At 47.9% G+C, this 24,967-nt stretch overlaps 2 protein-coding genes across 4 annotated transcripts in view; one reads left to right on the top strand and one right to left on the bottom strand.

Annotated features, from left to right (window-relative positions):
• Window positions 1-24,967, top strand: part of LOC125990568 (protein eva-1 homolog A) — a 106,787-nt gene that overhangs the window by 31,929 nt on the left and 49,891 nt on the right. The window lies entirely within an intron of this gene.
• Window positions 14,098-19,048, bottom strand: mycn (MYCN proto-oncogene, bHLH transcription factor). 2 transcript variants are annotated; one of them, XM_049757887.2, is made up of 3 exons: window positions 18,882-19,048; window positions 17,941-18,634; window positions 14,098-16,687 (listed from the first exon to the last, which is right to left on the bottom strand). In XM_049757887.2, the coding sequence occupies exons 2-3, from the start codon at window positions 18,611-18,613 to the stop codon at window positions 15,987-15,989; spliced, it is 1,374 nt and encodes a 457-aa protein (XP_049613844.1). In that variant the 5' UTR covers window positions 18,614-18,634; window positions 18,882-19,048; the 3' UTR covers window positions 14,098-15,986. The 2 variants fall into 2 exon arrangements, with proteins under 2 accessions (XP_049613844.1, XP_049613845.1); XM_049757888.2 differs by having other exon boundaries at window positions 14,098-16,684.

Here is a 24,967-nt window from a genome sequence, read left to right as displayed (position 1 = left end):
ATTCATTTATTGCGCCGCAATCTCCAAATGCGTCTTCAATGCTAGCTGAAATGAAATCTTGTGAGATACTCATGACGACAACACGCGCTTTGCACCATCTTAGTGGTCTTTGTTTTTTTAAATGTCACATTCCAAATTATTTAACCCCACAGGCTTTTGGATACATTCCTCCTTACAACTGCCCTGAAGTTCTCAAGCCAAGAATCTTCCCATTCATTCAGCCCAAAGATGACTTTCATATCATTTTTACAAAATCTGCCTGTATTTATCCACCCTGGTAATAATTTTCCCAAGAATGTTTGAGGGGTGAAATAGAAAGCCAAAAAAGCCGGGGAATAACAAAGTAGTTATTAGGTCAGAGGTGTGTGTGTGTAATTCTCGTCTGCATGTTGTTCTTATCGTGGTGCTCCAATTATTTTGAGATGTGGGAAGTGATCAGGTGCCGTAACTTTAAAGCAGTTGCAACGTAATACAGGTACACTGATAATAATAATAATACACTGTAAACTGGCGAAGTGGAAATCTGAGATGGAAGCATGACCAAACAATCGGTCCTGGCGTTTCCCTTTTTTTTTTTTTTTTTTCCCAATGCTTGTGGCAAATCTTTTCAAGGCCACTCTTCTGCGGCATTCCAAAATCCATTAGCAGTCAAAGTAGAGGCTTTGACTTGTTTCCGTGGGTGGATACCTGCTTGAATGGCATCTGCACAGCTGGAAAAATGATCCGACTTCAAACAAACGTATGAATGAGACGTATCGCTAACACCGCCCACTCAAAGGCAGTAAAACCAGCGCGGGTTAGCCGCACCCTTGTGCCAATGCAGGGAAAGTGAAAGGGGCGCAATTGAAACCCAAAAAAAAAATGCCCGCTGATGGTTTTCATAGAATTACCCAATTTGGCAGACCTGATTATAAGGCACATTTGTTTAAATTTTGACTGAACTTTGACATCTATAGCCGTGAACGAGTTAAAAATGAAAAACTAAAATGGTGTTACTTTCAGTTTCGCCGCATGTGTCGCCAGGCAGCTGCGCTAGTTATGTAATCGGGCTAGCAAGCCGCAGCGTCGGCGGGGGTACGTATAGGGGATTTACAGACATCGGGAGGCGGCCACCGCTTCAATAAGACCTAAAAAGGAGGGTGCAGGATATGAAGTCAGGCCTTGAAATTGCCACCAAGCTTCACAACGCAAGCCTCGAGGCCTTTTAATGCAAACACTGAGCAGTGACAGAACACCGCGCCTTCTTAGCCAACTGTACCAAAGACAATTTAGAACTTCAAAGACCCGCCGGCTTTCTTTTTCTTTTGTTCTGCCGTATCTTATCGCAGTACAGGAAGCACAGTCATAACTTTTTATCGTTGCGCTCATAAAGAACATGAATGGGAATCGTGTGGGCGGACGTATATGTGTGGAAGATCGTGTCGGATACGGCGCGTTAAAGTAAATCAGAGTCATAACCGACCAACTGACCTTTTCGAAAGCATTTCTAGGAAACGCTTTATCTGACAGGAAAGTGAAAGTGGATCAATAGTTCAACTCAATTCAAATATGTTTGAATTTTATGATGACTGAAAAACACAACATGCTAAGGCTAAGGTGTCCAGTCCGGTCGGCCGGTTTCATCACCTGATCCGAGGGAAATCTTCAATTTCCAAAAAGCCTTTAAACTTAATTTACGCTGGCGTCTTTCTCCGTAAGCGCCGCTTTCAATGAAAATAGTCTTTTTGTCCGGCTCGCCCCGAATCCAGCACGCTGGTTTCAATTGACCGCGGCAGCGCACATAAACCACCGAGCGAGCCGTTAAATTGAGCAGCACATCCTTTTTAACATGGTGAAAAGCCACATATATTATTTTTACATTGGCCTTGACGGCGCTTCAATGCACTCAACAGAGTGCCCCTTTTTGTGGCGCCCCGTTACGACTCCACCGGCCCCTTCCTCGGCCTCGCGCGCACAAACGTACAAATACTCCAAGGCAAACTCGTAAAAGTGTCGCATGGACCCATTTACCCCCAAAAGAAGTCATATGCCATTGTGGCCCCCGCTCTGTTGAAATCTGTTCCGCTAAACTGAATGAGGGTCTCCGTCCGCTCTCTCCTCCGGCCTTGTTGTGGCGGCTTGCAATTTCACAGAATCTCTTTTTTTTTTTATTGTGCTTTTAACTTGTGTACATTTGCTACAGGCTCTTGGAGGCATTTTATGGCTGGAAAGACCGTTGTGATAGCAAATCTAGTTGTCTTCATTGTGCGCTCGAGATGTTGCAAACCAAGAACACGGCGACAAATATGGCGGCAAAAATAATCTGCACTTAAGATCGTTTAATCAATCACACTAGTCAGAAATTGATTTTCAACTTTTTTCAAATTGTTGCCATTTCACTGCCTAATCTCTCACATGCATCAGCGCCATCTACAGGGATCTGTTGGCATTACACCGATTTACAAACTGGTCAGTAGGAGTTATCAGTTGGATTCTAGTTGACGATTAGAAAAATCCGACTTAAATATAGTAAATATTTTTTTTACAAAATAATCGCCAAACAATCATATCGACCGTCGTGTTGAATTTGCATCTCGTGGCATTTCCATGTCAATGCTGCTCTTGAAAGCACCGTCCTCTACTGTAATATAATAATCGGGCTTGTCAGAGCACATATTTCATTGGCTCAAACTGTGCAAATTATCATTCCTATTGTCATTTCTTGACATATATTCAATCTCTAATTTCACATTTCATTTCTCTTTTTGATTCCCCCTCCGCTCTTCATGGCTCGCATTCATCCCCGTGAGGCATATCGGATGCTCATCAAAGACGATTAAGGCTAATATAAGCCTTTTATGTACACAAAATCATTTTACATACATTTAATGGCTGCCCGCATCGGCACTCTTGGCTCAGGCTTTGAAAAGTGGAATAATTTCAAGGCTTTGAGGATGATCGAGAGTGATTGGAGGGCGCTGTATGGAGAGGCAAGGCGCGCTTTTTCCCATATCAATCAAGGCCTATGGATGGCCGGGCTAGTTAGCGGCTCGCGATTGTGTTGAGGCCCTCGGTCGGGCTTCCAGCGTGTCCCCGAGGCCGCTCCCTTTTGCTTGGCCCAGTGGGGGGGACGAGGTGGCGCCTCTCCGGCCCCAAATCCAGCCCACGTTCATGCGTCCGTTCGGATCCATCATTGCGTGGCTGGTGCAAGGGCCGGCCGGCCTTTGTCCGGCGCCGCATTCTTTGGCCCATTGTAGGACCACCGCAACCATTTAGGGATTTTAAAGGCTCGTTTGCACAATTCCTTTTGTCGGCGACCCTCGGCACAAAAAAGCGACCGAGGTTGGGGGGGGTGGCCAGCAGTTTTTCCAGTGAAAGGAGGGAAAAGATTTCAAACTAAATGGGAAGTGGGGAATTTAGTTTGTTGGCAATGTTCATTTTTTTTAATGAGTGGAACCTCTAAGGATGAACACAATCCGTTCCGGTATGCTTTTTGATCTCTGCTTTGTTTGGATTTTGCGACTGTTTTTCGGAAGTCATGGAAATGAATGCGAGTTTAGAAAAAGAAAATTCATAAATTCATAAATTGTAGTTTAAGTTAGCAGTCAGACAGCACGACTGATTCTGATGGCCTCGGGCAGATTACATTGACATGGCAACACCTGGATGCTGAAATTTGATTGGATAGCCAAAACCACTGAAACAAAACTAAAAAGTTTAAAAAAAAAATAGCTAAATGCATCCACAGACAGTCCCAGAACGCTCGGCGAACTGAGCCACTAAAGCACGTGGGTGCGTCCTTGGCCTACAAGGCGGCCATGTTTTTCTCATGCCGTAATGGGATGTCCAGATAACGACTCAGACGCGTTGCATTTTCTCAAGGGTTAAACAAATGCGGAGCAAAACAAAAGCTATCGCTAGCCCCTCCCGGCAGCCTGTATGAAAACAACTCGTTATCATTTCAAGGGAGGGGGGGGGGGGGTATTTTTGCTGTTCTCTGCATTCCCAACCTGAGCTGTGAGGGACCTTGGTGCAAGACTTATTTTGACTGTGATAAATGCTGTGTGTGTGCGCGTCTGACTCTGTGTGTCAGTCTTATCCCGCATACTTAATGACATCATCATCTCCAAGCAGAGCGCGTATAGATGTCAGATGATTTAAAGGAAGTCGTTAAAGCTACTTATTGATATTCAACTGCTGAAGCGACCACCCTCGCACCACTTTAGTGCCTTAACACTGACGGAGGTGTCGCACTGTAGGATTGTAATGTGCCCGCTGAAAGAAATCATTCTTGTTCATTTCTTTTGTAATATGGCACTTGTGTCTTGTTCACTTCTAAATTAAGGATAACAGTATTAGATGCATTGGGACCTTATTTCACGTATGTCGAATCATTTTTGCCATCTGAGGTGAATGGAAATGACGTTAATGTTGCAAAAAAATTTTGGGTGAGGTAATTCACATTATGAAAACACAATGAAAAATAATTAGTTTGTGCGTCATGATTAAGTTGTATGCATCTTGACCACCGGGGGGCAGTACGATCTTGTCATGCAGACATAAAAAAAGAAATCTTTCACCACTACAGTTATAGTTATTGCAGAGGATAAAGAATTTATTCTTTGTGATGTGGCACAGCTTCAGAAAAGTAAATCAAATATTTCTCCAAGACTTAATCCACACAATTCCCACTAACAACAAGGGGAGCCCTAGAGCAAGAAAAACTCATTGTGGCCCAAAACGGAAAAACCCGTGAAGGCTGATGTCGTCTTTTTCGCCGCAGTAATCACTTTCCCACCTCTGAAAACACATGAATGCAAATGTGATTGTTTCATTGATTAGCACTCAACCCGCTGATTAAGCGGGTTGATGTATAGGGGACTGATGTGACGATGCGCCGGGGGGGGGGGGCGGTGTTTATTTCTGTTATTGTTGTTCAGTGTTGGCGTGAATATTCCGCCACCTGGGGGGGCGCGCTTGATGCTAGCCGGCTAATCTGATGCTATGTAGGATACTTAAAGACTCTTAAGGCCCCTCCAAAGCACATTGTTATAATCCTGATTGGGTTTAGCACTCAAGCAGAAAGCAATGCATTCCTTCCTATTGTGTTTCATTCAGCGGAAAAGCTCGAGTGAAACAAAAGACTCTGCGCATCTCAATCCGGGCCTTTTGTTCCTCATACAGTGCCGAGCGGAGTCTGTAGGAGGCTTTTACTAACTTAACACTTGACTGTGAGCTCCGATCGTTTGCATTGTATTTTCATTCAACGGGACTTTTTGCGGCTGGATTCGGAGATGGGGAGGGGAGGGGGCGATGAATGACCGAGGCGGGGGTCGTGGCTTGTGGCTGAAGAGGTCACCGATGTAAAGACATGCAAGGTGGTGATGAACCAAAAGCTCAAAAAAAACAAAAGGTTGCTATGGAGAAACAGACGGCATTCGAGCAGCCGACTGCTTTTGAGAAATGCTTTATTAGGTAGATTGTCTCGCATCCCGCGTGAGTTGTTCGACTTGTGATTTGTTTTGACCACAACTTGGGCCATCGATCAACGGGGAGAAGAAGTCGTAAACGTTTTGACGGATGGATGGACGGTCGGGTCGTTCATCTCGGTAAATGGGATTTATTTACGAATCAACCGCGTCGACTTGCCGAGATGCGTTTGAGGCACGTCGGACTTTAAAGCTCTCGTGGAGCACACCTGATGCTTCTATCGTCCGTGTCTTCCAGGCTTTTCCGTTTTCTTGCGCCTTTTAGCAGCAACTCGCAGGAAGTCATTCACTTCCTAATTATCTGCACATCAAACGGAGGCCGCCGCGGAGACGCAGACCATAAATTCAAGCTCCCCCTCTTCCCCTCCTTTGTCCTCTTCCTCTTCGATGCTGTGGTCCGATAGCGGGGCGGCAGCTGCCTCTAATTGGGGCTGTATGCTTCAAACTGCAAACATATGACTTCCACTAATGCCAGGGCCGCGGCGTACGGATCGGGTGGCCCGCACCGTGAGGGATGAGGTTTCAGATAAAGAAAGGCAGAGAGAAATAAAGGCCCTCCGTGGCATGGGGGGGTGCGGCAGTGCGGTCTCTGAAGTGGTCTGGCGTGGTCCGCTCCCGCTGCACGGCAGGCCTCCGGGGTCAACGGGAGCTCGCCCGGATTGACAAAGAGAGAGAGAAAGCGACGGGCTGCGATAACAAAGGCGACCACAGTGCGGTTCGGTGACGGCTCTCCGGGCCAGCGCTGACGAGCTGTTAGATCCGGCCCGGCCCAGATGTGGCGACCCCTGGAGATGGCTGCTACACTTGCTGCACTCATTTGGCCTTATTGGAACCTCATGCCGCAGCGCTACTTAGCTTACCGCGCTAACAACCGCAGCTAGATTGTACATTGTTCAAATAGAAATAACCATTAGTCACCACTTGCGTCTTTAACCAAATAGACAGCATCGCACTTTTACAAACCCCGCCCCCCTCGCAAAAATAACATCCGGACTCTTAGCCAGGTGAGTAAATGAATGCCTTTAAGTCAATATTTGAGGAAATACCGCCTGACAAATAAATCGAGATATACTATTTCAATTCAAGTTTTGAAACAAATTTGAACCCGATTGTGCTCAACATGGCTTGAGTCGTTTTTTTGTTTTTTTTTACTTTCTAAGCAGCCACAAAATATTTGGAAGGCTTCTTCTAGCCAAGCCAGAGGTGTCGTGATGGTCGCAAGCTTTACTAGCTCACGCCAGTGTGTGAATTGGACCCTCAGAAAGTAAACGGGGGTCCGTCTATTGTCCGTAATGGCCCCTCTTGTTCCCAACAACGACCACAGTGGGAATTTGACTTGCTCTGGGCTATGTGCATATGCACTTCCTTGCTTTCTTTACTACATTCAGCAGGAAACACAATTAGCCCAATCAAAGTGAAAGGAGTGCGGGGGTTGGGGGGGGGGGGGTTGGGACGGGGGTAGCCACGGTGTTTTATGAACACGGGTGGTGGGACGGCAGCATTGTGACAGCGGAGGGTAATAGGTGTTGCCCCGCGGCTTTTTGATGTAAAAGAATTACGAGCGGGCATCTGACTGGACGCCGCGTACAATAAAAGATATACGGGCCGATGCGGCCTTGTTGTGAGGATACATTAGCAGATTAGATTTGAAAGGGACACGTGTAATATATGGCCAGTAAATATTGTTCAGCGCTTAATGCTGGCGTTTTAAAAAGCACGTTAGCGCCAGTCGATTCAAAGCGGCGGCGCAAAGATTCACGACCGCTCGGCAAACTGCTGCGTGAGCCGATTTTGATGAATAGAGTCATCGGCGGAGATGCGCCGTTTGATTTCCTCCACTGAAAGCCTCTCGCTCGCGTGTGACCTTTCAACCCCGTGTTGAAGACGTTCCGTAGGATTGAATCATTGGTTAGCCAATGTTAGCACGTGTGGTTATTTTTGGCCTTTCTGGACTACAAATGCCGGAAGAGTCGTAGCGAGTTCAAGAATCAGGAAATTCTTTAACATTTTGCGTGTTTCGGAGTTGGAGGGTGGGGGGGCTTAGCTCGCCCTCTGTTTCCAGCCCTCTGAAAAAGTAGGCTCACTGGATGTCCGTAGTCAGCAAATGCAAGGGGTTGCGGACAAAAGGTCCATTCTGGCAACAATAGGGGGCATTTAGAGCGTCACATACCCTGGTTATTCTGAGGGTGGGGATTTTGGGCTGGGGGCGGGGAGGCAAGAGCGCTGAGGGAGCAAGAGGAGATAGCAGTGAAGGGGGGGGGGGACTTCAATGGCATTAAAAAAAAATGCTATCTGTAGAAAAGGGTTAGCCGTGTCCTAAAAGCTAAGCTTACCTATGGGCCAGGGTCAGAGGTCAGGTGCTAGACACACAGAGCAATCCCTGTGCTGGACTGGATGGACAACATAGCTGTCTGAACACAACACCTGAACAATCTGTTAGCGAGGCTGGAAATTAGCATGTACGCATGAGATGCAGAGATAAGCTAACGCTTTGGGAAGGAAATGAGCTCTCGAGGCGGTCGTCTTCTCGAGGCCCCGACGTTCGAGTGGACAAACAGCCGTCCTAGTCGAAGTCGTTTTTCCAGCTCGCATACCAATTTTTTTTTTCTTTGTCCGTCTCTTGAGGCTTTAAGCCTTCTAAACAGGTCTATCGTGATGAAGAAGCTTTATATGGCCCCAACCGCGCCCCATTTGGGTTCAAAAGTCACCAAATTGCCCCTTCAAGAAAACACCTGGCTGTTTACGCAGTCTCGTAAGAATTTCGCTTAACAGCTGTTTCATAAATCAACTTCTACGAGACTTTTTGAGGACCCATAAGATACGGCCCTCAAGTAGATGCTAAAGATATATTTTTTTTTCTGCCACCATGTCAATATCTGAGTGGAAAAAGGTCCACTTTTTTTTTGAAAGAAAGAGAGAGGGAAGATGATCTGCAGCGGTGCACAAAGCAAGGGTACGAGCACCGGGGACACCCCCCTCCTGCCCCCCCAGCCCTTTACAATTGGCCTTGAGGATCGTTAAGTGATTGTATTACACAGAACAGGTGAACTGCGTCTCTCCCCGCCTCGTCTTTTATATTTGGCTCCCCATTATGATTTACGGATCTATTCTTCTCGGGCCGCCGTAACTTGTGCTGTTCTTTTGAAGGCGGGCTGCTCGCCGCCATTGTACCTCCTCGACTTTGAAGTGCCCCGGTTCTTAAATGAGGATGAGACGAGGAGAGTGAATTTCTACAGAAAGAAAAAAAAAATGGAGGCTCTTGTTTCTGACAGGTGTCTTTTGTAGAAGGGAGTGTGCTGGGGCTGCTGTTTTGTCCCAGCTCGGGTTCCAGGCAACCCCGTCACCTGCTAATTGAATAACACAAGCTTGCCATCTGTGGAGATTTAGCCCAGCTGACCTCAATGTACCGTTTCGATGACTCGACGATACATCCGAATGTTGACGCCGTTATGACGTTTGGAATCGCGAAGAGTTAAAATCCGAGGTGGTCAGCTGGAGCGCGCGCAGACCCGAGTGCCGTCATGCGCGAGCTAATCGCATCAGCTGTTATCTCTTCATTAACTCCAGTCTAAACACTTCACCCGGGTTTAGCGCCCCGGCTTGTGAAAATGAGAGAAAATCAGGCGTAACGTTGACACGGGGGCGGGGGGATGTTTGCGTGTTATTTTTTTGTTGTTGTTGTTGGGTGTGTGTATCGCCGCTTGCTATTTAGGAGCCCGCTGGCGACAGAGATAGCACCGACATGCCATCTGAGTCTGGCCCCAGGCTGGTGTTTTCAGTTTTGGGGAGGGGGCGGGGGGTTGTTGGTAGAGGGTTGCCGGACAGTACTGCAGATTCAGAGGTCGGGTTAGACCAAATACACCCCTCCTCCGATGGCGAGAGCCTGAACACACAGCTGTCCTCGGCCATTATCAATGATGGATGAAGCCACATCAGAGCATCAATGGCATGCCCCGACGCTCCCCCCCCCGCCCCCCTTCCCTGTGTCCGTGTGTGTGTGTGTGTGTGTGTGGTATCTGCGACAAAGACTGAAGGGAATATCCCAGTGACATAAATTAATCACTGCCGGCGATTATAAGGACGGAACAAAAGAGGAAATGTGTGCTCAAGATGCCTCGTGCAGTAAATCCTCCCGTTGCGCCATCGGTTTTCCAGTGGGCGTCGGCTTATCGCTGCAGCTGGCCCAACCGTCGATTTGTTTCCATCTTCCGGTTTGATTGCACCACCTGTGATGCCCTGTGACAGGCCGGGATGTCTCGCTCAATCCTGGCTCCTTTCACGATTTGGAAATCGGCGCAAAATACGTGTTGAGGGTCGGATCCAGACGTGCGTGTGACGGATGGCCTTTCAATGACGTCCTCCACTCCGACCAATTAAACTAATCAGCGTCACGCCTGAGTTGATCGAAAGGAGCATTGTGAACGCGATTACCTTATTCTTCCAAGCCATCAAACCATTGTCCCCCCCGCCTACAAATCGAATTCATCCATAATTAACCTTGTGTGTAATCCCGGGGAGTTGGTTGATGGATGTCCGAAAAAGGGATTTAATCCCTGACAGAGGTTTGCGCTGATTAGATTAGTCTGCCGCTGACTCATATTTTCAACAATGGCGAGGTCTGACTCAACAGATGTCAAACATATTAAGAGATGGGCATAAGCTTGCCTTTAAACAAGCTAATGTTTTTTTTTTTCTTTTTATCCGTTTACATGGGGCAAATTATGAACAGGCTGCCGGTCACGCGTCCTAATCTGCCCAATCTCCGTTTCTCAGGTTAAACCGGGCAGCGACGTGTTTTTCTTAGCAATCTAATCAGATGCATCCGTTTGCATCCGTGTCGGCCCGTGAAGCAGAAAAGCGCTCATGTTATTAAAATGAAGACGTGTCTGGAACGTTCTGATCCATCACAGGCAAGTGACAGCGGGCGGACAGGCCTTTAATGGAGCGGTCACGGACCACAGATTCAAAAATGTAACATAGACGGAACAGGATAAACGTGTTTCAGGCTAACATTGAGCTAGCTTAACGTACGCCAATGCTCAAGTGTACTTAAAAAAAATGGAGCAACCAAAGTACCTTTGCATGAACTCCAAATTTCAAGGCCGTAAATTGATAATTTTAATTTGGGCATTTAAAACTAGCTGGAATTGTGACTAGTATCTGATGCGTAGTATCGGTACTCGCGTATGTGTACTGCCCCAAACAATAAATAATAAACTGTACTTGATTGTAAGACATCCAAATAGCCCCAAAATGACACATCAGAGAGCTTGCTTTGTCCAACTCATTGCATTGTGTTCCCGTTCTTTCTTTTTTTTGGGGGGCGATCCACACTTGCTACCTAGTGACCCCGGCTGTCTCGGCCTGTCCCGACCGCGCAGATGAGCGCCGCTCCGACTGATAGTGACGGCGGGGTATTGAAAGGCGAGCAACCCCGCCGCTCGCCCCGTTCTACGATTCATTAACCCGATTTTCACTGGGTTCTGTCCAACGTGTCAGCCAGGGCGCCCGCTGAGGATCCCGCCGCCCCGGCTCGTCTTTCTGCCCGCCATCAAACTGACAGATAACTGTCGGCAAGTGAGGTCGCGGCCCTTTTTTCATACGCTCTTTTACCCCCAAACTCCTTTTTGGGCTTTTTTTTTTTTTGGCAATATAACGATGAGCGCATATCCAGACACTTCACGGACCATTAAATCTGGAAGTGGTGCTTGTTTAGCACCATTTCGATTAACTGTTTTTTTGTATTTTATTAAAGTGTATTACGCAATCGTTTCACCCTCTCTTACAGAGGTCAACTAGCTTCTAAAATGGAATTATGTAGAAAAAAATTGCTTAATATGTGTCCAATTATTTTTTTTTATTCAGTTTTGAGCTTTGACAGATTTCAATTCTATTCCATTAAAAATGTCGCTTGAGCGTTTTCTGCCAGTGACAATTTGAGCAAAGGTCAAAAAGGTCAGCTACCATCCCAAATAGGATTGCGTTGAGCCTCGAGAGCTTACACACTTTATTCATCCCACCTTCTCGAGTATGTCAAATATCACTCCAAGATGTGTTTTAGCGGGTTTAGTTTTAATCCAATCCGATCTTTTGGAGGGTCAGGTCAACGGTCAGGCCTGTCGGAGTGATCAAACTCCCAAGCGGAACTAAACGGGCGTTAAAGCGCCGGTGCATGAAGATTGTCAGGAGCAATCAGATCGGCAAACAATGCACATGCTCCGCCGCATTTTTACGGTTTCTAATCTCAAAGGCCGACTGACAATAGGCATCTTTTAAAAAAAATTATCGCCGATACAGGCCGAGTTGCCTGGCGAGTGGCTTGCCGTTAGCATAGCTACGCCAATGTAAACCGCGCTATCCGAATTTGTTTTAATAATTAGCACTTCACAGTGGCTTTTTCCCCCTCTTTCTTCTCATTGTCGCACTTCTCTCCCTTCACTAATCCCGTTCTAATCATCACGGCTTTTTTTTTTTTTTTTTATCTCTCTCCGTCTTTTCCTCTTCCTCAGTCCGAGCCGGGCTTTCTCTTTCCAGCCGCTGTGTTGTGCGTCCAAGGCCGTTTTCTTCGTGCTCTTGAAAGGCTATTCATGGGTTCTTCAATGCGGCCCTATTACATTTGTGTGTAAGGGAGAAAGAGAGAAAGAGAGAGAGAGCGAGAAAGACAAATAAGGCGAGGGAAAGGTATGCTGGGGTTGGGGTGGGCCGCGCTACAGTACCATCTGTATGCAAATGTCTTCAGACTTGGTAAACTTTGATCAAACACGCAGGCCTCCCTTTCTCTCTCTCTCGCTTTCGTAGCTCCGACCCCTCCCCTCCCTGTCCACTATAGCGCAATTACTGTAAGCTTGCGTCTTTTTTTGGCACCGGACTGCCTGGAAGAAGTGACCCTCGACCCCTGCCCACACACAATCACATCTTCGACCCTCCCCTCAAATGCCCCTCACACACGCAGAGTCTCTAAGCACCTGCGGCCACACTGGACCCCTCAACAGATGGTGAACCCCCCCCTCACACACACACACACATCACATGGCTCTTGGCAATGGGTGACGGGCATGCCTTTGTGCAGAGGTTGGGCACGACACACACACACACACAGTTGTGTACCCATATACAGCAGCCATTGTTTGGGCCATATGGGGAGGTTAACATGTTGAATACAGATCGGGTGTCGGTCAGGACAATAGAAGTGCTGTCCCAAGTGTGCTCATCGGAAGTGAGGAAACAAAACAAAAACACGCCGCCTTATCTGTTGTGCCGCTTTCTGTATGCCAGTCAAGAGATTTGTAAGCCCATTAACAAGTGTGTGTATGTGTGTGTGTGTGTCTGGCCTGTCCAAGCAGCCACCCATTCCTGGCAGGATAAATGGGTATTAATCAGGAAAAAGCAATTGCCATATGTTTGTTTAATTCGGTGAAATTAGCCTCGTTTCAGACGAGACGTAAAAAAGACAAAGCAGACTCGGTCATCCCGAGCTAACCAAAAGTGTTTTGTGAGGACCACGAACGGTGGTGCATCATTGTAGATTGACAATGAGAGTATCCTGGTGACTCTCACTGGGTGTCACCTGCTCCAGCCATGCCCAAATCCCGTGAAGTGTCACACTTCATCTGGACGCCCGCCATTTTTATTCACCCTTGATGTTATTGTGGATGAATTTGTTTTCATCCGGTAACCTAGTAGGATAAGCCATCAGGCAGATGGCGAGTGGAGTGGAGGCGAAGGGGAGGGGCGGTGGTCCCGTGAGGGGAGCCACATACACTTTGCAAAGACACCAGACTCCTGTAGCATCCGCACACATGCAGACACCAGACCCCTGTTACGTAATCCACCAGTTGCACTCCCCCGCCGAGAGGCTCAGTCTCGAGCTGTCTCAAGTCCAAAACAAAGTCATCCGTCTTCATGTTGCGTCTTACGGAGATGCTGATGGCGGGAAGAGCAACGAACCCGTGCGTTCTTGGCTAAGCAGGATTAATCAAAGTCATCGCTGGTGTGTGTTTTTATTTCATTTAGTCTTTCCCCCTACGTGTGCGCCCCGTCCCGTCCCAGACCGCGGCGACAGATTTCTCTTTCAGCCCTCTCCAGAAAACGCCCGGCTTGGCCCCTGAGTGGCACATAGTTGGGCTCAAGCCCGGCAATGGAGGGGGGGGTGGAGGACGGAGCCATGTGGTTGATGTTGGTAAACAGTATCCAGGCTTGTCCTGGCATTGTGGCCGCCGGCGAGCGAGGTCGAGGGTATCGGGCACCCGGGGGCCACACACAGACCGGGAGGTGGCGGCGTACGGCGGTGGGGCGGGATCTTTTACAATAGATACACACACACACGCAGATGCATTCATGCACATAGGCAGAAATGCACCGGGCAAATAAAAGACTCACTCTCTGTGTCTGCCACTCAGCAGCTGCTCTAGTTTCCATGGCGACGACCGGAACAATGTAGTAGCGAGTGGGTGTGCGTGTGTGCGTTTCAACGCACTTCAAGTGTGTTGAGGTGGGTGTGTGGGTGGGTGGCTGTGAGAGGCTACGGGGCGAACAGGATCCAGAACTCTTTATTTATTTCTTTGGAAAAAATAATAGGGGTATTGTAAAATAAATACGGAGGGGTAAAAGAATAACAACAACCAAGATGCCGGTTTAATGATGTCTATTTATTTGTCAAAATGAGGTATTTCAAAGTGCTATGAGTTGCAGCACTAATAAATGTACATTTGAAAAATCGGGAGGGGGGGGGGGGGGAACATCTCATATCCATATACCCAGTTCTATGCGCCCGATAGTTACAAATATAAACAAAAGAAAGTTTGGGGGGAAAGGGGGGGGGGGGGGGGGGTTTAAAAAGTACATTAGGATAGAACACATTTGCTGTACAAAAGTCTGAGATAGAAGATGAAAAAAGATAAGTCGATATCTACCGGGAACTCATTTTCATACGAAAATATAAGTATCAAATTTAGTATGTCTCAGGTTCACACTAAAAAGCGTCAAAGGTCTGTAGAATTAGTAAAATGATACTGTACAAAGAAAAATAAAAGAGGAAGGGAAAAGAAAGCAATATATTGTTAGATTACAAAGTTCCTGACGCTCAAAAAGTGAGGCCTTACAGTACTTTTTAAAGGTATATAAAATTCCAGTCGAGTTATTATTGGCAGCTTCCTGACATGTATAGACTTATATAAAAACCCCAGGACAAAATTTATTATAAAACAAGGCAGATCTGAGTGTACTTTGTCTGTACACCGCTGGGATGGTGGATATTAAAAAAAACAAAAGTGTGCACACCCCTGTTTGGATGCAGCATTTTTGTGATGTAAAAAAAAAATGAGATAATTCATTTCAATCTTTTTTTTTCCCGTTATTAATGTGCCCTATAACTTATACATCCCAGTTGAAAAAAGAAATATGTACAAAAACATAGTTGCATAAATATGCACACCCTCTTCAGATCACACCAGCTGTTCCACCTCATTTACATCTGGACTCTGGGTGGGCCTTCTCAAAACCTGACCGCAAAACAAATTTTGTGGATTTGGATGCTTTGGGCCATTTTTTTGTAATCATTGACTGTTATTGTTGTTTTTGAAGACAGGAGATTGTTGGCATAAATGTCAGGAATGGCTCACTAAAAAACTTTATTTCAGAGGCACTTTAAACTACCATTTGACATAGGATTCAATTTAAATTCCAGTTCTAAGAGGGTGTGCACACTTATGCAAACACCTCAAATTTTTGCTTCACCTCTATTGTTTTAATCTAGTTGTACAAGTTATACAGTAGAAAAAAAATCTTGATTTATCGTCAGCTTTTTTTTTCTTTACAAAAAAGGTAGCAGTCGAACCAGGGGTGTGTAGACTTTCTCTCCATTGTATGTACAAAAGTGTCTGGTAGAAAGGTGCACAGGTATACATCCATTTACTTGGCTGGAGCACCAGTGTGATCGAGGAGTGAAAGAAAACCTGTAGTGGCATCATTTGTGTCCATATAGTTTTTTTTTTTTTCGATTTCATATAAATTTGTCCGCTTTTTGCAGTGGTGAAGGCAAAGTTAGAGTCGCGCACGGCTTCTTAGTTAAGTCGAGCGCTCCGAGCAAAGTGCCCTCCAACACCGGTCCCGGTAGGAATCCCTCTTGGATTCCAGGCTGGTGTCACAGTGAGTACAAAAAAAGCACAATGCATACAATACAAATAATACAAAAAAAGATATAAAAAAAAAAAAAGCCTCTATTTCCTCATTCTTTATCGTTCCTCAATGTGACTGGATTGAAAAAAAGTAAACCCTAAACATTCTTAACGTCAACAAATGTGCAAAAAAAGTGGCGGCAGTGAAAGTCCCGACATCCCTCCGATGCGCATCCGCCCCCTCCGAGATGTTTGTGTACATGCGGGCCTGTTTGTCTGTGCTTAAGTGTGAAGGCCAACTCAAAGTTTACCCATCTGGAGTGGGTGGCTGAGGCGGCGGCGGCCGGGCGTCATCCCGGGAACGTGTGTGAGTGTTCTGGGTGTCGACGGCGGCCGATGCGCGTCAGCGAGTCCTGGCTAGCTCCAGCCTGCGCATCAGCTGCTGCCGGCGGGCCTGCAGCCTGTCCTTCTCCAGCTGCAGCCGCCGTTCCTCCCTGTCAAGGGAGCTGACGTACTCGGTGGCTTTCTTCAGGATCAGAACCTTAGCCGCCTTTTCGTTGTACGCTAGCTCGGGCACGTGGTCGCGCAGCGTGAGGAAGCTAGAGCGCAGGTCGTTGCGGCGCTGGCGCTCCAGGATGTTGTGGTTGCGCCTGCGCTCGCTGTCCTCTGAGTCGGAGCCGGTCCGAGGGCTGCTGTCTCCGCTGGAGCTGCTGCGCTTGCTGCGCGGGGCTGAGGCGCAGGACGAGGTTCTGGTCGGCGGTCTCGCCGAGTCCGACGTCCGCTGCTTTTTGGCGGGCGGCGCCCGGTCGTCGTCTGACGTGTACGGAGAGGGCGCGGCGTAGTTGTGTTGCTGCTGGTGCACCGAGCTCCTCTTCAGAATGAGCTCCTGAGGGGCTCGGCTGACAAAGCGACCGGCCACGCCCCCCGCGGCGCAGGCGCCCCTCTGCTCTTGACCTCTGCACGCCAAGGCTGTTTTGCTGTTTGTGGAGCGCCTCTTTTCTACCGTAACCACGTCAATTTCCTCCTCTTCCTCATCGTCCTCCTCCTCTTCATCATCCTCATCATCGTCATCATCGTCTTCCTCCTCCTCTTCTTCCTCTTCTTCTGGGAAAGTAAAACGGAATGAGTTCATCTGTCAGGCCCAACAAGCATTCTCAGAATGTGATATATGTGTACCAGCTGGTGACAGGTATGCATGCGTCTTATGAGAGACAGATAAAGCGAGCGTTGCTCAACACCGTTTGCAGAAGCAGAAGCGCTTTAATGCTTAGTGTCTGTCACCGCTCGGCTAATCTGCCGCGCAGGCGTTGACACGTCGAGCCGCAGCGCAGAGCAACTTCTAATCGGCTTCGTCTGAAAGGGACGAGTCGGAAGTCGCCCGTGGTCTGTCCCTGGCACCGACTTTGACCTTTGACGACGACGGACCCTCTTTAGGTTAAGCCGATCTGCCTAATACCCGTCAGTGAAGTGTCCAACGAGAATACTTTCAAATTTGCTGACTACCCCGATAACAGTTGCTCGATCTTCTTTTTGTTATTATTATTATTTGTATCTATTATTGGCCGGGTGAGTGCTACGGACGCCGGCGTGCGGCAGCAATCGGATCACCGGCATTTTTTAAGCCCCCCTCACCACCTCCCCACCCCAGGGCTTGGAGGGGCGCCAGGCAGACAGCTGTCGGGATGGAGCGCTCGCTCAAAGCTGTCAGCCCCCTTAAAAATACACAAAAAAGGAGAGAGGGCTGCCGAGGAAGCGTTTTGGCGAGGCTGCCTTGAGCGTACGCTCGGTGCCAACTTGGAGGCTCTTTGTGCTTTCGTGTTTGTTTAGATTGGTAAATCGATATAAATACTCACTTCCCCTCTCGTGTCTGAAACGGTGCAGCATCAACATATTTTTTATTGTAACCCGCTGATGACATCATTGCATGTCCCCAATTAAATGACTCATTCCAGAAAAAAAATTTGGCTCCGTGATCCAGAATCGACTGCAACATTTGATCACATCTTTTGTTCTTTCACACTGTTCTACTTCTATAAAATGGAAAGCTTTTTGGGGTTTTATTCGCATGCCACTTGGGCACACACAGTTCCCTATTTTGCCGCCATCTGCCGGAAAGGGGGGGGGGCGTCTGATTACATAAACTCAGTTCACTGTGTCACTTTACCAGTGTGTGTGTGCGTGCGTGTGTGTGTGTGTGTGTGTGTGTGTGCGTGCACGGGCACGTGTAATCCGATTGCAGGCCAGTCATATGAACAAGTCATTCCAGGGTGCGCACAGTGCGCTTTTGTTATTGTTGGGTTTGGCGGTCAACTCGCCGTAGACAAAGACATTTGATGTTGACATGCGCTCATTCTTACCGGAGTCGCTGTGGGCGCTCCCGTGGGTGCTTGTCACGCTGACGATTGAGTCCCCGCTGCCGTTCCTCTTGTTCACCGGGAAGGGGAACACCACGGCGGGGTCCACGCACTCCGACGCCGCGCTGCGGCTCATCACTTCGGGCGCTTTTACGCACACGTCCCGCCTCCCGGTAGTAGTAGCAGCAGCAGAAGAAGCAGTAGCCGCCGTGGCGACCACCGTGGCCGTGGAACTCGTAATAGCCTTGCCCAATTTCTCCGTGACTGCCCTCTCCAGCTTCTCCCGGGCTGAGAATCCACTCCACATACAGTCCTGCAGGATGATGCTGTTTGGGTTTGTATCCAAAGCGGAACCGAACAGATCCAGATCGTCGGACGCCCCCCAGATATCGTCTTCGGGCAGGAGCAGCAGCTCCGAAGCCCAGTCCAGCGGGTCCCCCAAGCCGAAGCCTAGGAGGTCCCCCTCCGGGGAGGCTGCCGCCGCCGCATCCCCAGGTAGCGCAGCGCGGCTCGGGGAAAGGGGCGGGGTGGGCAGCAACTCGAATTTCTTCCAGATGTCCTCCCCCGGTGGCGCCGAGTCGGGACCACAGAAGTAGAAGTCGTCCTCATCCGGGTAGAAGCACGGTTGTAAAGAGTCAAACTCCATGTCGGAGTTTTTGCTTACGACCGCCGGCATCCTTCCCCACGCTTGTGAAACCTGCGTGGAGTGACAATTGCAAAACCTTAGGGCGCTCCTTGCTATACCTGGAGACACAGCCCACACACAGACACGCAAGTCCTCTCTCCACACTGCATTCCACTCTCACTGCCGTCCCTTGTGACTTTTTTTTTTCCCACCCTCCCACTCCGTGCGTGTAAAATGTGCCACCCGTGCGTAAAAAGATGCAAGTCTGCAACTGACAGCGCGCGCTTCCAGCGCGTCAAGGTTTGCAAGGCGCGCTTACCTTATCCTGACTTGTGGTTGTTCACGCGTGGACCAGTTGGTCTCTACAGTGGCAGTCAGCAGCGGCACAGACACCAGATGTGGAGCACTCATCGACGTGGGGAGCTCAGACAGTCCTCTGACACGCACCGTGGCTGGCTGCACTGTTTTACTCTCGCAAGGCGAGCAAGCAAAGGCGGGCTAGCTCCTCCCACTCACCGGAGCTTGGAGAAGGCGGAGTTAGGGGGTGATATTGGGTGCATAGTGAGTGTGTGTAGGGGGGGGGGTTATGCTTAAGGCTCGTCGGCCTCTTTCTCTCAAGGTGAATGGAGATAAACATTCAAAGCGAGACATAAAGACGAGTGTAAAACCCACTAGGACAAAGGGCTGTACGAGCCAAATTTACACTATGTAACCTAAGAGCTCTTTGTTGATGTTTACATTTATTGTATTTTTTTTTTTAAATAAATGTGGAATAAATATTTTTGGAGATATTTCAAATTGCAGGTAGTGCTCTTCAATTTGTTTACCGCAAATACATTAGTGGTTTTAGAAAAATTAGAATCCTAATATGGCTCTATAGCACATCATATTTTCTCCAAATGGATTACAGTTACGTTTCCCTCCCATTTCTGCAACCCCTTTAGTCAGCAGCCTCTTTGGTGTGAAGTTCCGCAGCTTTTCTGGTTGCGGTTAGTCAAAGCTCACTGCGCCCTCTTGTGGCTACCTTCGGAAAGGCAGTCCTTTCAAAGTGAGACAATGAACAATCCGGATGTGTTTTTTTTTAAGGAAGAAACACAATTGATGATGAAATCTTCTTTCCTCAGCCATTCCCAGTTATATTTACACTTTTTATTCAGTTGTATATTAAATTTAGATCGTTTTATTGAGCACACGTGAGCTATTTTCAGGGTATCATAACAATTTCACGATTTTTGGGAATTGATTTCTTGGATAGCTGCAGTGTATCTTTCATCCTTTGTCATCTAAGCTTGGTGATACTGCTTTGACGAATATTTGATTTAATTTATTCGCCATATTATTGATTCAAGATCGGTAGAGTATTCAATCCCTAATTTTGACAACTCTTATGTCTTGGCTGAATAAAAGTTTGGAAACACTGCAGTGAGGTGTGTTCGTTTACCACGTTACGTAAGCGGTGGTTGTAGCCTGGAGTCATTCCCACCCTCATTTTTTAATGACAACTTCGAATAAAGGGCACATCTGTAATTACGCGCACGGGCACACACACTCGCACACGGATATTGACATAGGGCAATGTTTACACAATGGCTTCGACTTAAGTCCAGCTGGAGGAGGCGGAGGAGAAGTGACTTCCTCCTGTTTTCCTCAGTCAAACAATAGAAGATGACTTGAGCAGAACGCGGGATTATAGCGCACCTTCATATCGCAAAATGACATCTGCTGCAGCGGCATTAATGCTAGAAGGGATTATTGTATTTTTTTTTTCTAGGTGTTAGTTTTGGGGTTAAGTTCAAACAGTCAGTGAAAAGTGAGAATGCGCAGCTGTCTCCTCCATGGAGGACTCGCAGGGAGTTTCCTGGGACCGAGAGAGACGGTTGAAGGAGTGGAAAAACTCCCAACGGGCTCTTGGCTTTAACTTTCCCAAACTACTGTTCGGTTTATTCCGGCAGCTACGGAAGCTTCGTATGGGAAAATAAAACAATGCTAGATGATGAGCCGTGATATTAAAAAAAAAAAAAAGAGACTCAAGGAGTCGTGAGGGCAAAGGGGGGCATCCCGGTTGTTTTTGATAAGCCCCGCCCCCAACTCACTGCTTGGACGGTTAAGCAATTAGGCCAGTTATGATAAAAAATTCATAAGTCACTCGCCATGGATGCTGCCGGAGTGGCAAAGGCGCAGAACGTACTGGATTATGTATGGGCCAGGGGTTTATTTATTTATTTGAAATTCTCTTCCGGGGCAACCCAATGATCCTCGGGCGCATTCCTTCTTTCTTTTGCCGATTCATGTGCAAAGTCGTTATATGAAGGCTCAGATGTGACGTCATGAGAACGTTTGCAAGGGCCTGTCGATGGGGGGGAAGCACAAGCGAGTTCCAACAAAGCACTGAGGAATTTAGGAAGAACCGTGCCAGCTAAATGCTTTTTTTTTCCCCATCATATAAACCGACGTGACAAATATGATTACGAAACATGTTTAAATTTCCCTCCACTGTGTGGGCTTATGGGGAGGAAATGTTCTAACCTTTTAGACCATGCACCATTGATTCCATATCTTTTTATTATTTATTCTATCTGGAATCTATCTTGTTGGATCATGCCCGCAAAGCTTGTTCATCTCCAGGTCTTACCGGTTCAATGAAATCTGATGAGTAACGCAAATCAAAACGCCGTTAGGCACACTTGGATGATTGCCCGCAGGTAAGTTTTTTTAAAACCACTTTTATCGCCAACTTCAACCGAACCTCATCTCACCTTGCTGGGTTCGTGTCGCCACATGATGACTTGCGGCGGGTGCACGTGTCGAACGCCGTCAAGTTATTTCACGCGACCGGCAACCGGGCATTCCAATCTGTGTGGGAACTTTTTGTCAAGATGAGCGATAAGGACGTTTTGACATCGCTCATCATTTTGCGGAAGTGAAAGTATAGATAGGACAGTTTGTTAGGGTGAAGCAACAATGAGGTGTGAAACCTTTACATTCAAAAACCCTCATTTGCGTTAAATGTAACGTTAGCATTGGTGCTAACACAACAAGCTAGACTTCTTGCCGTGACAACGACAGACTATTTAATCTTATTTTTAAAATGTATTTTAGTTTTCACCTCGTCAGTTTAAAGTATTTGGTCTTAACTGTTTATTTATTCATGGAATTGATCAATTCCAGACCTCAGCTTGTCCTATCGGAGCGTAAAATGCTAGCGCCGCTTCATGGCTCACATTACTAGTTTTGGATCAATTTGTGAATATCATTAGAAAGCCTGACGATCAACTGGAAATCAATATCACTGATGGATTAACAACAAGGGCGCCGGCGAGAATCGATTTTGATGTCGTTGCTTATAAGCGCGACGATATTTTCCCCCCCAAAGTCAACCTGTGGGAAAAACTTCCATTGTAGTTCGCTGTGTTTAAAGTGGCACACGTAAATTCACGTTTACTTTGACAGCTTTACTGGCTTGTTGTTGCTGTTTGTATAAAGCCGAGACTTTGTGGCCTCGTCAATCACGCAACGGAAAAGCCGTTTTGACTCTTGTTGACGTGTGTGAGTGTGTGACTTGAACATTTTTGCTAAGGTTCATATGTGATAGCTAAAAATGTCATTTTTGGCCAAACTCCCCTTCTCCTTTCTTTCCCCATCTTTATCATCCCTAGCATTTGTTTTGATCCTTCGGGGTCATTAACCAGACTAAATGTTTGTCCGCTCACAAAAGGGAAACGGTTTATACGTTTCAACGCTTCCATTTGTCAGCTCGCTCGTTGCGCGTGTGCGTGCTGGCGTGCGTGCGTGTGAAAGGGGAGCTCAACGTCTCAACTGGCATTTCAGGACTTACAAGCATTTCAACACCTCTGGCGGGGGGAGGAGGAAGGGGGGGGGAAGGCTTTTCCGAGTGTGTGTTTGTATGTGCTTGTACGTATGCGGCTAAATGCATTCCACCTCCAGGGTTGGGTTCCCGGGCCGGCCGGGTCGATATATCACACCTGACATCATGGTGGAGGCGAGGAGAAAATAGGACGTTAGGAGAACATGCGGCGTCTTGTCGGTCCGTTCCAGTCAGATTAGCTTGACTTACGAGCGGCGGGGATCTGGGGCCGAGAGAAGCGAGAGGCCGTTTGGCGGCGAGGTTATTTACTCGAGAGGTGAGAAGGAGGAAACCCCAACCATAAATTTGGAGTCAAATGTTTGTGTTGACAGGAAGCGGTGTCGTTGGGGCCTCTTACGATGATATCGCTGGTGATTTGCTCAAGTCGGAGCGGGATGGGAAGTCAGGGAAAATGGCCGCCCTGATGACGTTTAGCTAACAGCGGGTAAAGGAGTCATTTGTGATTCTTTCCTCTTGCGGCTCGTTTGATTCACCGTAAGCGCTACAAGATGAGTCTGGAGCTTAAACGTAGTTTCACCAACGGCTCGGTTTGGACAAAATGTCCCAGCGGACTTCTCCATCTTGTCATCATTGATCACGCTTAGCTGTCAATTGCCCTTTGTGACGAGATTCCAGTAGCCTCCGGCCGTTTGACCTTAGTGGCGTCTGCAAGGCCACATCGTCTTCCTCTCCCGTCTGTCCTCTTAAAAAACTCCATCATGCGGTCCTCGAATCAATTAGGCCCCATCTGACATTCCGCCGGTGTGAGGTCATGCCAATGTTTCCTCGAGGGGGTTTCTCCCTTGACCCCGCCCCCTCCCCCTTCCGCCTCCCCCATCACGCCAGAACAATTATTGCGGCAACTTTGGATAATAACATCATGTCTGGAATTTCTGATAAATGGCGCTGTACCCGAGCAAATCCGAATGATCCACCAGCTCGGATTTTTTTTTTCTCTACTGGGCTCGGTGACCCCGATGAGCACGAGCGCTATATATATTATGGCTGCATGGAAAGACAGTGTGTAAATTGTCCGCGTTTAAAAAAAGAACATGCGTGCTCGCACACATGACTCTCCGTCGTATATATATATCAAAGAAAAATTCGCATCGCATTCTTGCCGACTTCCTCACATCCTCTCCGTGTGTGTCCCGTGATTTGCATGAGGCCCATAATCACACACAGTAATCACAGCGCTAAATTTAACAGCGGCCAGCCAATCAAAGACCTTGTTATCTACTCCGTGCTCATAATGTCCATTCTTAAACTAATCTGATAAACATGCAGCTGAAAAGGGGGCGGGGCCAGGAACATCTGCACGCCTGCTGGCCACACGGTAGCACGTAGATAGACGTGTTTTGAGTCAACCCCTTACTCGGGACTTGAAGTCGAGTCTCGCGGGACCACTTGCGTCCAAGTGGAAGAAAAAGAAGGAGGGAGCGTTCAGAACAGGAAAAGCCATTGCCTATGGCAAAGGAGACTTCCTGTCAGATCCAGGTCACTCAGTTGCAGCGTGACACTGCAGGGGGGGGGGGGTCGGTCTGTAATCGCAATAATCAAGGTGATTAACTAGAAACAAGCCGCAGCAAGGAATCGTAGCCACCCAGGCTGCTGCTCACAAACCATTCCGGCGTCAAGTACTCGAGTAGTCACTATGTTAAGTACAATTTAATTGTCCGCAACGTTCAAGCCGATTTGGGAACCCATCAGGCCACCAGTGTCAGCGATCTCCGACCATCCATCTCTTTGTGTCTAAACAGCTTGTCAATCAAAGCGCCGGCGCTTCCTGTTTACCTGTCCCGTTGACCCTCTGCGCCTTTGGAAAGCCACCGGCGCTGAGCGCCTGCGGACAAGCACTCAGGCGGCCCGCTTCAAAGTTCCGCGCAAAGTTTACCCAGAGTTGAGCTTCCACAGGTTGCCCTGTCCTGTCCTGTCATGTCGTGTCCTGCGCTGTGGCGGCGTTCAGATAACGTGACGGGCAAACAGAGAAGGAACACAAACAGTTAAAGCCTTATCATTTCTTTGAAATGTGTTCCTCGATGTCCGCCTGGCGATCGTTGGGAGTCCAGTATTGACCGAACAGTGAACCGAGAGCATAATGATTGTTCCTGTTCCCGCCATCTCGCAGTCTACGTAATAGTACTGTAAGCCGACGTGCCCTCGAGCCACGTTAGCTCGCAAATTAGGGAGCCAAACGAAAATATTCGCTCATCTGTCAACGTGACGAGTGAAAGGGGGGGAAATCGGGCAGCCATTTAAGCCTAATGTCTTTCAATTAGTGGCTAACTGTTAAGCGGATGTCCGATTCGAGGGACTCGAGGGTTGGTCGCCGAAGAGTGGCGGAGTCGGGGGGTGGGGGGGGGGGGGGGGTAGTATAAATAAAGGCCTTGTGAATTTTAGCAAATGAGCAGTAATGTCGGAGGAATGGCGGCGATAATGATGCATTGGACAGGACATTGGATTTCGTTTGGGCCCCCCAGCACACACAGGAACTGCTTGTTTGTTCCAAGCGGCGCTGTTTCCTGTCGGACCGGCTGTGC

Source organism: Syngnathus scovelli, chromosome 20 (assembly GCF_024217435.2).
Source record: "Syngnathus scovelli strain Florida chromosome 20, RoL_Ssco_1.2, whole genome shotgun sequence".
NCBI lineage: Eukaryota > Metazoa > Chordata > Actinopteri > Syngnathiformes > Syngnathidae > Syngnathus > Syngnathus scovelli.
The sequence above is the reverse complement of the archived record's forward strand: the minus strand, read 5'-3'. Positions and strand labels throughout refer to the sequence as shown.